The following is a 13,031-nucleotide window of genomic DNA, read 5'->3' as shown; positions in this document are numbered from 1 at the left end:
GCACAACTGCAGAAACAAAGGGACTGGATAACCATCTTGTTCTTAGAAGTGCTTGAGATTCTTCGCTTTTCCCTTTATATATCCATCTACTGAAATCACTATGCAACTATGCCATTTTCTATTAACAGATCCACAGGGCCCAATTTCTTTGACAGGGACCATTTGAATCCATTCAGGAAATGTTTTACTCCCTTAAACCAACTCAGACTCCAGAACCCTGGGAACCAAGTTTCTTCCCAGCCTATATAGAAAAGATGGCAACTGCCAGCGACCCCCACGCCTAGGCTGGCTTCAAATCAAACAGTCTCTTCAGTAACCCAGATACCTTTAATTGACCATCAGGGCCTTTTACAAAGCAAAGCATTCACAGGAAGACATCGCTTGCTCTTTATGCCAAAGCAGCACAATGTCCTTCTTGAGTGTTTATTAAACTGGCACTGAGAAAACCCTTGAAGCCCCCAGATCATGTCCATAACCCCAGTTCAAACCTCTTCTCACCCCAGATCCTCTCTTGTTCCCACCATACTCTTCCCTTGATCCTTCCTGAAGTTAATAAAGGGGTTAATACCTTATAAGAAATAAAGAATCAAAACAGACCTCAAAATCTTGCCAAATGGCCAGAGAATTAAGCTGGATCTAAGATTCCCAAAAATTGATTAGGATCACTCATGCAGTGGTCAGAATAAATTCATACACTTTTTTTTCTCTTTATAGACCAAATGGAAAAATGCAAACATCACTCAGAGGATGGGGGTGAGGGGCAGAATTTTTAAGGTTTCTTCCTAAATCCTAATTCATCCACTGTTTGGAAACTTTGTATAATAAGCAGGACTAGCCACAAAGCATCCCTTCTCTGGAATCTGATGAACAAAAACCTAAACATTTTTGGCCAAGAACATAAAATTTCAAAAATATGTTTCCTTAAAACTAAATGTAATTAACAACTTTAAAGATATTCACCCATTTAATAATCAAAATTGGAAAAACAAAGGCATATATCATGCTTCATTCATTTGTCACTGTTTTCATACCATGCCATTTTCTTTTCTATTACTACCATACTCACATTGTGTTTTCCCAGTATTTTATCATGATGTCTATGAATAAATTATTAATTATTTGTATTGCTGCCTCAGACTTACTGAAGTCACCACAGTAATATTCTCTGGTACTATGTGAAATATGAAGCTAGTAACAAATAATCAAGTAAGAAAGGAGTTTAAATATCCTTCTTTTCTGTAGAAGTCCCTCTATTTCAGGGTGTTATTTTCACTGATCCATAGAACACAGCTTGGCCATCAGGCAATGAAAGTGAAACCACTATATCGTCTATTGGTAGCTAGCTATTCTTAATTTTATTTTCAAAGTGGGAATTTGAGGTTTCCATTTTACCTCTTCAAGAAATACATCAAAACTAGATCTTATGTAGGGAAAAAAGTATACGACATTTCTCAAAATAAGATCTATTTGAATTATAATAATATCAGATCTATTTGAATTATATTACAGTCCTCTGGTGGGAGATGAAAAAGGTTTTCCCTTCTATATCTATGAGCTCTCTGAGATCAAGGATCATATTTCAGTCACTGACAGTACCCAGCACAGTTCTTGGCACATAGTAAGCAAGTAATAACTGTGTGATAAATGAATAAAATTAAATAAAGGGATGAATTAACATTAAAGATAATGTGCAAACAATATAACCTTCACATATTGCATTCAAAAATGAATAGATTTCTGATAAGACATGAGTATCTTAGCCAATATAATATTTTATGAATCTCTAGTTTATTAATAATTCATTCTTTAATTGCTTTATTACAAAAAGGGGCTTCCCTGGTGGCTCAGCTGGTAAAAAAAATCCACCCACAATGAGAGAGACCTGAGTTCGATCCCTGGGTTGAGAAGATACCCTGGAGAAGGGGAAGGCTACCTACTCCAGTATTCTGGCCTGGAGAATTCAAAGTCCATGGGGTCTCAAAGAGTCGGACAAAACTGAGCGACTTTTGCTTATTACAAAAAGACTAAATGTTTTCTGTAGCTTCCACTGCCTTCTATACAGCATGAACTAATTTATATCCATATGGAAATAATCTCTATATTTTCCTTTTGCACTCTTTTGACTGAAAGGGGGAATTCAGAAAATGTTGGCAACCTGCCTCAATATCAGAGAGTAATAGTAAGGGGAAAGCTAGCCCCTACCTGCCAGATGGTTATCAGAGACTAGGAAGAAAAGAGAGATCCCAATGTATCTGGTGGTGGACAAACCAGTTTCACTGTATTCAAAGACATTTTTGGCTGACAAATAACCTTTATGTGCGTGCGTGTGTGTGTGTGTGTGTGTGTGTCACACACAGTCAGATTAATGGTGAGTCAGGAGGCAAGTAAATGCACGATATGGTAACACTATACACTAAGTGGGCTTCCCTGGTGGCTCAGATGCTGAAAAATCTCCTGCAATGCAGGAGACCCAGGTTTGATCCCTGAGTAGGGACGATCCCCTGGAGAAGGGAATGGCTACCCACTCCAGTACTCTTGCCTAGAGAATTCCATGAATAGAGGAGCCTGGTTCATTCCATGGGGTCGCAAAGAGTCAGACATGACTGAGAGACTAACACACATACATACAAACATTTTCCCATTTGAAATAATCTCAATGAAAAATGGAAATTTATTCTCAAATAGCATTGCATTTTCAGTCAAGAAATAAGTATATATATATATAATTATTTAATAGAATTATTCAACAAGTTAATAGAGGTCAAATTGAACAATGATCACTGTGCCTGGATGGAGAAATAATAACTGCTCTTATGAAATAGAAGGTCCTGGCTGTTTTTTTCCTTCTCTCTTAAGGAAGTTTATAATGATCTTTGTTGTTATTCTGTTTATAAACTATAAAGTAGAGAGAAAAGAGCAATACAGAAAGACAAAGGGCTAGAACATCACCAATTATTTTCAGTTATGCCACATGAGATAAAACTCAAACACTTCAGTATCCTAAGCATAGAATAGTAGTTAGAAAGCAAAAACTTTCAGGGACAATCAGTGCCAAAAATTGAAGTAATTTAGAATTTCCACAAGTTCTACATGAAGTTAAAATAGAGAGAAGATGGGGGTAAAAAATCAGAAAGTATAAAGAGAAAAAATTTAAAGGGAGGAGAGATGAAAGGGAGAAAGATAAGCAACAAAACATCATATTTATGTAATGAAAAAAAGGAAGAAAAATAAATGAATGGCCCAAGTTCAGTCTGAAGGATGTTTCTTCCCACAAATCTCAGCATGTTCTAAATAGAAAAGTTTGTTATTGTTTGTCTTTTCTAAGACATAAGGGAGATCACTGTATAAAATAAAAATCATTCTGCCTTACCTGCATTCTCATAAAATTTTTATAAAGCAAAAATACATTAAAAGTACTTTAGAAAAAAATTACAAACTATTACAATTAAGATGAAAATACATTAAAATATGCCTCTACACATAATTACACACAGTATATACATTACATAACAAAAACACATCACACTGAAGCAGTCATAATCCATCCATCGTATGTCCAGTAGTTTCAAGAATATGTAATTGTCTTACAACACACAAAAAAAAAACCATTGGCAATTATTTCAAGCATAGAATTTTTTATGAGTTATTGGAGAAGTATTTTACCAATTAACATAAAATAATAAATAATAATTCAAAAATTATATTGAAGTGTTCTGAATTAGAACACATTCTAACAAGTTGGCAATAGTCTGCTTTTGCAATCTGCTTTTCATCTCTCTAAAAAATAAATTGCTCCTGCATAAACAATATTTCAGTAACTGACAGAGCTGGCAGCTAGGCTCAAGACAGCAGGGATATTAGCAACCATGACTGATAGCAAAATTGGGGATTGCAGAGAGAGGAGAAAGTATACATTCAAATTTAAGGAGTAGCTGTTGTATTTCAGATTCCTTTAAAAAAATGTGACATGACATATTGAGGTCACCATTAATTAAAAAGATGTATCTACAAGGAAGGCTTTCACCTACTCTGAAATCTTCAGGGAAACCCCTTGGAGACATGCTGGCCTACCCCTTCCTGCTACGGGCACACAATGGGTACCTATGGCTAAATTCCTCTAACCTGGCTTCACCTACTGGGTGGTGTGGCCAATTAGTGAAGGGATTTGAAGACACAGTCCTACTGAATGTAATGCCAGTATGAAACCTCAAACCCACCAGCATAGAGCTCAAAGAAAAAGTCCTAAAACCTTGATGTAAAAACCCTCATTCAATTTTAAGTTTTATTCATCAATCTCTTCTCAACTATATTTACCGGTATAACCTTCTGAATATCATCTTTCAGTTAACTCCATAACAAAACCTATCTGAAAATACGAGAGATATATATTTTATTTCCTAGGCTGCTTTCTCAACACATTTTTCTCAGAAATTTTATTATATACCTTGTCTTGAAAAAGAGATGGTCTACTTATTAAATGGAAGTGTGAATAACAACATATTTTCCCAGTCTCCCAAAGGAAATCACTCCTCCATACAAATTTGTAGAAATTTCAATTATTTATTATCTAACTTAAAAGGGTGTGTTCAAATTCAGTATGTGTAGCAGAGACTACTAGCTGTCCCTCAATACCCAGCCTTCCCTCCTTCCCCTATTAATAACCCTTGATTTTAACTGGGAATATGATACAGAGTTAGGGCTTCCCTATGGCTCAGTGAGTAAAGAAATTGCCTGCGATGCAGGAGATTCAGGAAACATGGGTTCAATCCCAGGTCAGGAAGATCCCTTGGAGAAGGAAATAGCAACCTATTCCAGTATTCTTGCCTGAAAAATCACATGGACAAAGGAGCCTGGCGGGTTACAGTCCAAAGGGTCACAAACAGCCAAACACAACTGAGCAACTAAGCACACACATGATACCCAGTTACACATTCTCAGCGGCCATCACAGTTAAGCATGCCCTTGTAAGTGCGTTCTGCCTTTCAGGATGGAAAGTGACAAGTACAACTCTGAGAAGCTGTCATCTTCTTCCTTTCAACCTCTCCCTACTTTTCATTCCTTTACAAAGAACAGTCAATTCATATAGGGTGACTGTATATATTATATCACTGGTTTCCCAAGACATTCTTATTTGCTCCTGTTTCAGGATTTTTTGGTCACCCTGATCTGAGACCATTAGATGGAAATTGAATTAAGGGTGGCTGAGTTACAAAACAGAAAGAGTATTGCTAGTTGGCCTTTGTTAGAGCAGCTAAAAAGGGAAGCAATATAAAATAAACAGAAAAAAGTCAGAAATCCTTGTTCAGTTTCAGAATAAGACACAGTTGTTTCCTTCTATTGAGATGTTTAACACAAACAATTTTAACCAAGATAGGTTTTTTTTTTTTAATGTTTGGACACTTAAAAAGAAGGGGAAAAAAGCCAGTGGTTAAAGGTGGTCCCACAAAAAAACAGTAGTTTTTGTCTGAAGAAAGCCAAGAAATCTTCTTGGATAAGATAGCATTTAATCTGGTCTTTACATAATAAATATGAATAGGTTTTCAAAAGGCAGCAAAATGATTTTAGATAAGGAGATTAGCAGGAGCAAAGATATAAAGGTAGCAATATGAGTGACATTTTCAAGAAATGACTTGGTGTACTATCAGGTAGGTAGGATGTAGGAAAAGCTGAAACAAGTGTTATAACTGGGATTCAATTTCAGATAAATATGAATGCTATTCTGAGAGGTTTGGAGTTCATTCTGCAGGAAGTGTGAAGCCAATAAAGGTTTCTCTAAACCTTCCCTAGAAATGGCAAAATGAATTCAATATATATAAATTCAAATATTTTCAAAAATATACTACAGTGTTCATATCATGCAACTGGTTAATGAAGGGAAATAATGATACGTGGAGAGGTGTTTTCTAAATAACTAATACTTGTCTCAATCTTCATTTTCTGTTATGTCTTGGCCTTTGCTTACCCCCACCCCCCTTTTCAGTCAGCTAGATTATTCTTTGCTTCTAAATTTCAAAAGCCAAGACCTTGGGAAATTCAAACTTGAGGAAGAAAAATAAATAGATTTGGGGGAAAAAAGCAGGAAGAGAAGTCAGTCTAGAGCCTTCCTTTACCAAACTACAAACACACCAAGATCCTAGTAGGTCTAGGAGAAGAGAAAGAAAGAATAGTCTTCTTTAGAACCAAGATGCTGATTGGTCCCTGAGAAATGGATTCTGTGAGAGCTCAGGGTAGAAGGGCCAGTTGCCCCTTTCCTAAGTAGAAGAAAACAGGAAACCCTCAGATAAGAAACCAAATAAAAAAGAAAAGACCAGAAAAAGTTGGCCAAATTCTCTATGCAGCATCAGTCAGTGAGCACATCCAGTTCAGCAAAACTTGCAGCTTCACATGAAGTGAGTAAGAGAAAGGAAAAAATACAGCAGAGAGGAAGATGAAAAACTTCACAAAGACACATCACAACCATTGGGTCCTTAAGACCTGAGGGAAGTGAGGGTGGAAACACAGACTTCTAACAGATCAATACATGGAGGAGAGTGCAGCCCTGCAGGGGTGGAGGGGGGAGGTTTAGGAAGGTTCCATAACCTCTGGGAGCAGGTATGTCTTGTTATTGCCTCACTTTTATCACCTAGGAAACACTCTACCCATTCCCATCAAAACAATATCAGATTGATTGTGAACACTATTTTTATCTTTGGAAATGTAACATTTTAAACCCTGAGTATGTAAAAAGAATCAAAACTGAAAGTAAAACGCATAGATTTCAAATGTTTTACATTTGCTGCTGCTGCTAAGTCGCTTCAGTCGTGTCCGACTCTGTGCGATCCTGTAGACGGCAGCCCACCAGGCTCTGCTGTCCCTGGGATTCTCCAGGCAAGAACACTAGAGTGGGTTGCCATTTCCTTCTCCAATGTATGAAAGTGAAAAGTGAAAGTGAAGTCGCTCAGTCGTGCCTGACTCTTAGCAACCCCATGGACTGCAGCCTACCAGGCTCCTCTGTCCATGGGATTTTCCAGGCAAGTGTACTGGAATGGGGTGCCAAATAAAAATTAGTAGGCAATGAAATCTTCCCCCCCCTCCGAGGGCTAAAGATTTTTAAGCACCTATTCTCAGTAAGTGACATATAAAGTAAACATACTTACATCAAAATTAAAATCTAGTTTCTAGTTATTTTATTTTAAATAATATACTTTTCCCTCTTAATAAGCCACGTGATTTACTTTTAGTGAATTTATGAACATGCTTTTAAATAAAATAAGAGGTACTGCACAAACAGGGAAGAAGATACTTCCTCTGTATTAATTAGGGCTATTTTGTAATGCACTTAAAGTTTATTCTACTAATGTTCCCTACAAATAACATCAAAAATAGATATTTTACTTTTAAAATGAGAGTTCATCATGAAATTGCACCATGAATTCTTGGGAAGAAAAAAAAAACATGTTAAAATGTGCTTCAAAATAGAAGGATAAAAATCACAACAGCTGATTCATTTGCAAGGAAACATTCAATGTGAATGATTGTCCCCAGAAATTTAAAAAAAGAAATTCATTTTCAAGTTCTTTCTCCAGTCAGAAAATTTATGAGAAAAAAAAGAACTATTTATAAGAGAACTTCATACAAAATTTGTGAACACTTGGGATGCTGAGAGATTAGAATTAGGGTGAACCATATGAAAGCCCAAGTATTTGACCATATTTGACCCACACAAATGGAAACTTCATATGACTTGCCTAATAATTACCTTCTGAAACACAAAACCAGAAAAAAAAATAATTTAAAAACAGAATTTCATATTTCAAATGTCCCTGATAATGATATTAACCTAAAAGATTTCTTCCTGAATAATTGAGGCAGGACAAATGATTAAGAAAAAAAGATTCACATAAAGTCTTGTGCCAGAACTATCCAGATCTTCAAGATAAGCTACTTGAGGGAAGAAGCTTGCGTATTTAAGATATAAATTTAAAAGATAAGCTTTGTGTAATCACATTTTAGGGAACTCAACATGTTCCTTAGGGATAAGATGTCAGAATTCCTCCAAATCATAATGTATGATTCTCCCCCAAAATGTGGGTCTGGCCTCTTGGGCTAAACTAAGAGAGAAAAAAGAATTAAGTTCATTAGATGTCATCTTAATAAAAGAAAAAGCTTCTTAGGAGGAAAAAAAAAATGATTCTGGGAAGAAAAAAAAAATAGAAAATGCAAACCAAACCATCCTAACCCTTCTTTCCCAGAACCTTATAGAGTCAATCTTTTCTCACTCATTTTTAAGAGCAAAGATCAGAAGGAACGGACAGCTTTGGGAAAGGATATTATACAATTAATCTCCTTTAAATTCTCCTGCTTCATTATCTTTTCAAAAATTCCAGCAAAATTTGGAGGAGTCCATCAAGCACTGGGGCTCCATCTATCTTCCCCAGCTTTGTAGTATTGGGCAGCATAAGAGAAGTGGACTTCCCTGATCTCCGAGCATGAGGGTTTATGGACTTTCAAGCTGATATCTATCAGATGACTGATTTGTTTGTCAGTCTTGTGATAAGTAAATATTCAAAGGTTCAAGGTATTCTGCTCTTAAAACACTGAAACAATTAGTGCAAATGCTGTAAAACCTTTAAGAAACGAGTTATTCTGAATCTATTTGGAATTAGCAAATGTTCCTTAGAGCTGGGAGATACACTTCCTCCTACATTAGTATTTGATGGGACCCTTTTAAAAATGCATTCTGTACTTCCCTGCCTTCCTAAATTATTAAATCATGCTGTAGATGGTGAAGGTTTTACAAAGCACTGTGGATGGTAGATGAGCTTGAACTGGGATCAGATCACACTAGCTGTGTAATTATGGGAACATTACTTAGCAGCTCAGAGTCACAGTTTCTATCTCTAGGCATCCATCTCTTTGCTGAGAAGCAAAAAATGTGGTAGTGTATCCAAAGTGAAAATCAGCGCCAACAACGTAAATTCTCAGTAAATGTTAGTTACTTTCATTCCTTATTTCCCCTAACCCAAAGAGTAACATGTCTACCCTTTCCCCATCACAACTTGAAGCACAACTTAGAGATCAACTGTTGTTAAAGTGCTAGAGATACAAGGGGCTTTTTCCATCCACTCCCACTTTCTCCTCCTGCCCAGATTATCCTCTATTACTTTTGGCTTTTTAATTCATTGCTTTAGCATCTCTAGTTGGGATGTTAATTATCTGGCACCAACCTACTACTTTCTCAAACACATTTATGCCAGATAAACGATGTGGGTGGAAAAACAAAATTAAAAAAAAAAATCCTGTCTCAAATTGGCTGAAGCAATTGGGACCTATATTCTCTCACATGACAGTAAGTTGAGAAGTAAAGGAGACTTCAGAACTGTCTGGTTTACCAAGACCCATTTTCTCTCCCTTTTCTGCCATATCTATGATCTGCTTCTCCCCAAAGACTATCTTACCTTAGTCACAAGAAGGCTGTTAGAAGCAGTGGGATTGCAGGCTTCTCTGGCACACCCAAAAGGAGAGAGGTGGGGGACACTCTTTCCTAGGCATGAAATGAAAGAACAATATTTCAGTACCACTAAGGTAGAGTTTTTCCAGTAGTCATGTATGGATGTGAGAGTTGGACAATAAAGAAAGCTGAGCACCGAAGAATTGATGCTTTTGAACTGTGGTGTTGGAGAAGACTTGAGAATCCCTTAGACTTGCAAGGAGATGCAACCAGTCTATCCTAAAGGAAAACAGTCCTGAAAATTCATTGGAAGGACTGATGCTAAAGCTGAAACTCCAATACTTTGGCCACCTGATGTGAAGAACTGACTCATTGGAAAAGACCCTGATGCTGGGAAGGATTGAGGGCAGGAGGAGAAAGGGACAACAGAGGATGAGGAGTTTGGATGGAATCACCGACTCAATGAACCTGAGTTTGAGTAAACTCTGGGAGTTGGTGATGGACAGGGAGGCCTGGCGTGCTGCAGTCCATGGGATTGCAAAGAGTCGGACACGACTGAGCAACTGAACTGAACTGAACTGAAGCTAGGTCACACTAATACCCTTTATTAGTGAAAGTCATCTGGGGAAATGCACAGACAGCTTAAGTTAGATTATTGAAAAGACGTCACAACTAAAATAGAATTACCATGATTGAATAAAAGTACTTAATATCTATTCTTGAAGTGTGACATGGAGTAAGGCTGGTCTCAATTTTCTCCTGTGTCACAAGAGCTAGCTTGGAAAGGGCAGATACCTAATACATGTTAATACCTGTGGTTTTACTGGACTGTGGTTATGTTAGACCAGCACCAAGAACCCACTGTGCTCCTGTTATACCAATCACTCATCATGCTGACCAGTTAACCTAACTCAGCCTCAAAACCTTCTCCACACCATGTATTAGGAAAGAATAATCCTGTTAAGACATTAAACAGGTAATGTCTTCTTATGATAAATGTGTTTTTACATGTAAGTCAGTTTGCCAATTGGGAAAAGAGTATGTTAAGACTGTATATTGTCACTATTTAACTTACATGCAGAATACATCATGTGAAATGCTGGGCTGGATGGAGCACAAGCTGGAATCAAGATTGCTGGGAGAAATATCAATAACCTCAGATATGCAGAAGACACAACCCTTATGGCAGAAAGTGAAGGGGAACTAAAGAGCCTCTTGATGAAAGTGAAAGAGGAGAGTGAAAAAGCTGACTTAAAACTCTGGTCCCAACACTTCATGGCAAACAGATGTGGAAACAATGGAAACAGTGACAGACTTTATTTTCTTGGGCTCCAAAATCACTGCAGACAGTGACTGCTGCTGCTGCTAAGTCGCTTCAGTCGTGTCCAACTCTGTTTGACCCCATAGACGGCAGCCCACCAGGCTCCCCGTCCCTGGGATTCTCCAGGCAAGAAAGCATATTAAAAAGCAGAGACATTACTTTGCTGACAAAGGTTCATCTAGTCAAAGCTGTGATTTTTCCAGTAGTCATATATGGATGTGAGAGTTGGACTATAAAGAAAGCTGAGCGCTGAAGAATTGATGCTTTTGAACTGTGGTGCTAGAGAAGACTCTTGAGAGTCCCTTGGACTGAAAGGAGATCCAACCAGTCCATCCTAAAGGAAATCATCCCTGAATATTCATTGGAAAGACTGATGCGGAAGCTGCAACTCCAATACTTTGGCCACCTGATGAGAAGAACTGACTCATCAGAAAAGACCTTGATGCTGGGAAAGATTGAGGGCAGGAGGAGAAGGGGATGACAGAGGATAAGATGGTTGGATAGCATCACTGACTCGATGGACATGAGCTTGAGCAAACTCTGAGAGTTGGTGATGGACAGGGAGGCCTAGCATGCTGCAGTCCATGGGTTGCAAAGAGGAACATGACTGAATGACTGAACTGAACAGTTTGCACAACTCCTGATACCCACTGACTCAAGGACATGAGTCCTCCATAGAAACAGCTGAACCCAGCCTAGAACTTAGAAATCATTACTCAGCTTTGTATTTCCACTTAGACTATTGTTGATAAAATAGCCAGCCTTTGTTGAGAAAGGAAAGTACATCCCCAAAGTTTCACTCCATGCATCAAAAGCAAGGAAGTCTGAGCACAAAGTTTCACTGAAAGCCACAGTGCAGGGAGCAGAGAGCAGAAAAAATGGGCAATACCTTCACAGGTGAGTAAAATGTCTTTCTAGGATTGGGGAGAGAAGAGAAAGAGAAAACAGGTAAAGATCAAAGTGCTTGTTTGGCTTCCCATATCTACTCCCACATTCTAGGTTGAAAAATTCAGAATGGTAATGTCAAAAACGATCAGAAAATTCTTGCCCAAGCAGAGGGCCCCTATCTTACTTTCCAAAGAAAAGTTTATTAAAAATATTGTGCCTTAAGAAAGGCTCACAACAAAACAGAATGGCAACAACAAAGTAGAAATTGCAGGATGACATAGTTAAGCAGAGAGAGGCATATCCCCACACACTCCAAGGAGGATGAAGAGGATAGATGAAGATCCTGGCTGTGAGCTCACCAGCAGACTGGCAGTAGGGAGGGTGGGAAGGAAGAGAAGCCACTCAGTGAAGGACACAGTGACCCTGTAGCAGAAGACCACAGGGCAGACTGCACAAGCCAGCAATAAAATGAGAGCCACAGGCCAGCCTCAGTGACAACAGCAGCATTCCGTTTCTCAAGCCCCACCACTACCCTCCAGAACGGTCTAATCCAGTCCACCGGAGTGGGGAGCAATGGGCAATGGAGGTGGCAGACCTGATGGCTAGCAGCAGAGGTGACCAGTGAAGATTTCAATACATCACAAAAGCCATGCTGTTAAGCAGAAACGGCAAGGGACTGTCCTCTGTATGTTTACCTTGCCCCTGTGCTCTAGAGATCACTACATGGTGGGACACGCCTACAACTCCAGCCCATCCACTCTTTCCCAGGGTCACCAAGTTTTACCACACTGGTCTCCTTTGTTTTTCTTGACTTACCGCTAAATGAAATGTTCTTCCCTTGCCTCTTTGTGTGGCTGGCTTCTTCCATTATCCAGATCTCAGTTTGCTATCGTTATTGTTGCTGCTTGTTTTGTTTTTGTACAGATGTATTTCAAACCAAGCCACCATGCTTTCTGCTGAAATCTTAAAGGAATTCCCATAAACCTTTAGGGAGAAGAAATAAAAAACATCCAGTATCATCACTACTATTTCATATTTTCTAAAACTACAAGCTATAAGATATAATACACAAATATTGGCAAAATTTAGGCATAATTATGATATGCACTTGATATAATCCTATACTTGGAATATCCAAGAAAATTGAAAAACTACTAGAAGTGATAAGAAAATTAAGTAGTTGGCAACAGAGCAAAAGCATTCATACATACAAGTAGTAATCACATTGAAAATACAGTGGGAGTTTTTAGATAAGGTTACAGATTGAATACACACCACTAATTTTGCTTTGCCCTGAACCTCATCAAAACCATAGTACAGGGAATTTTTTAAGGGCATAAGCTCACAGGGATAGGGAACAACAGGGAGAAAACAGCAGTAGAAATACGAAAG

The 13,031-nt window shown here is 38.1% G+C and overlaps 1 protein-coding gene across 27 annotated transcripts in view; it reads right to left on the bottom strand.

The window, feature by feature from the left end:
* LOC147369033 (uncharacterized) overlaps positions 1-13,031 on the bottom strand; it is a 1,040,253-nt gene that overhangs the window by 818,847 nt on the left and 208,375 nt on the right. For all 27 annotated transcript variants that reach the window (XR_015167180.1, XR_015167182.1, XR_015167173.1 and 24 more), the window contains 2 exons: positions 12,456-12,623; positions 9,438-9,523 (listed from right to left, as the gene is read on the bottom strand). Coding sequence is in view for 2 of the 27 variants with exons in the window: in XM_086410774.1 (XP_086266900.1) it covers positions 9,438-9,523; positions 12,456-12,507 (138 nt within the window). In the remaining 25 variants the exon portion in view is untranslated. The remainder of the gene's footprint in view (positions 1-9,437; positions 9,524-12,455; positions 12,624-13,031) is intronic.

This window comes from Bos grunniens, chromosome 7 (assembly GCF_055505025.1).
Source record: "Bos grunniens cultivar Pamir isolate PY7600 chromosome 7, Bosgru_T2T1.0, whole genome shotgun sequence".
NCBI classification, from domain to species: domain Eukaryota; kingdom Metazoa; phylum Chordata; class Mammalia; order Artiodactyla; family Bovidae; genus Bos; species Bos grunniens.
The sequence above is the reverse complement of the archived record's forward strand: the minus strand, read 5'-3'. Positions and strand labels throughout refer to the sequence as shown.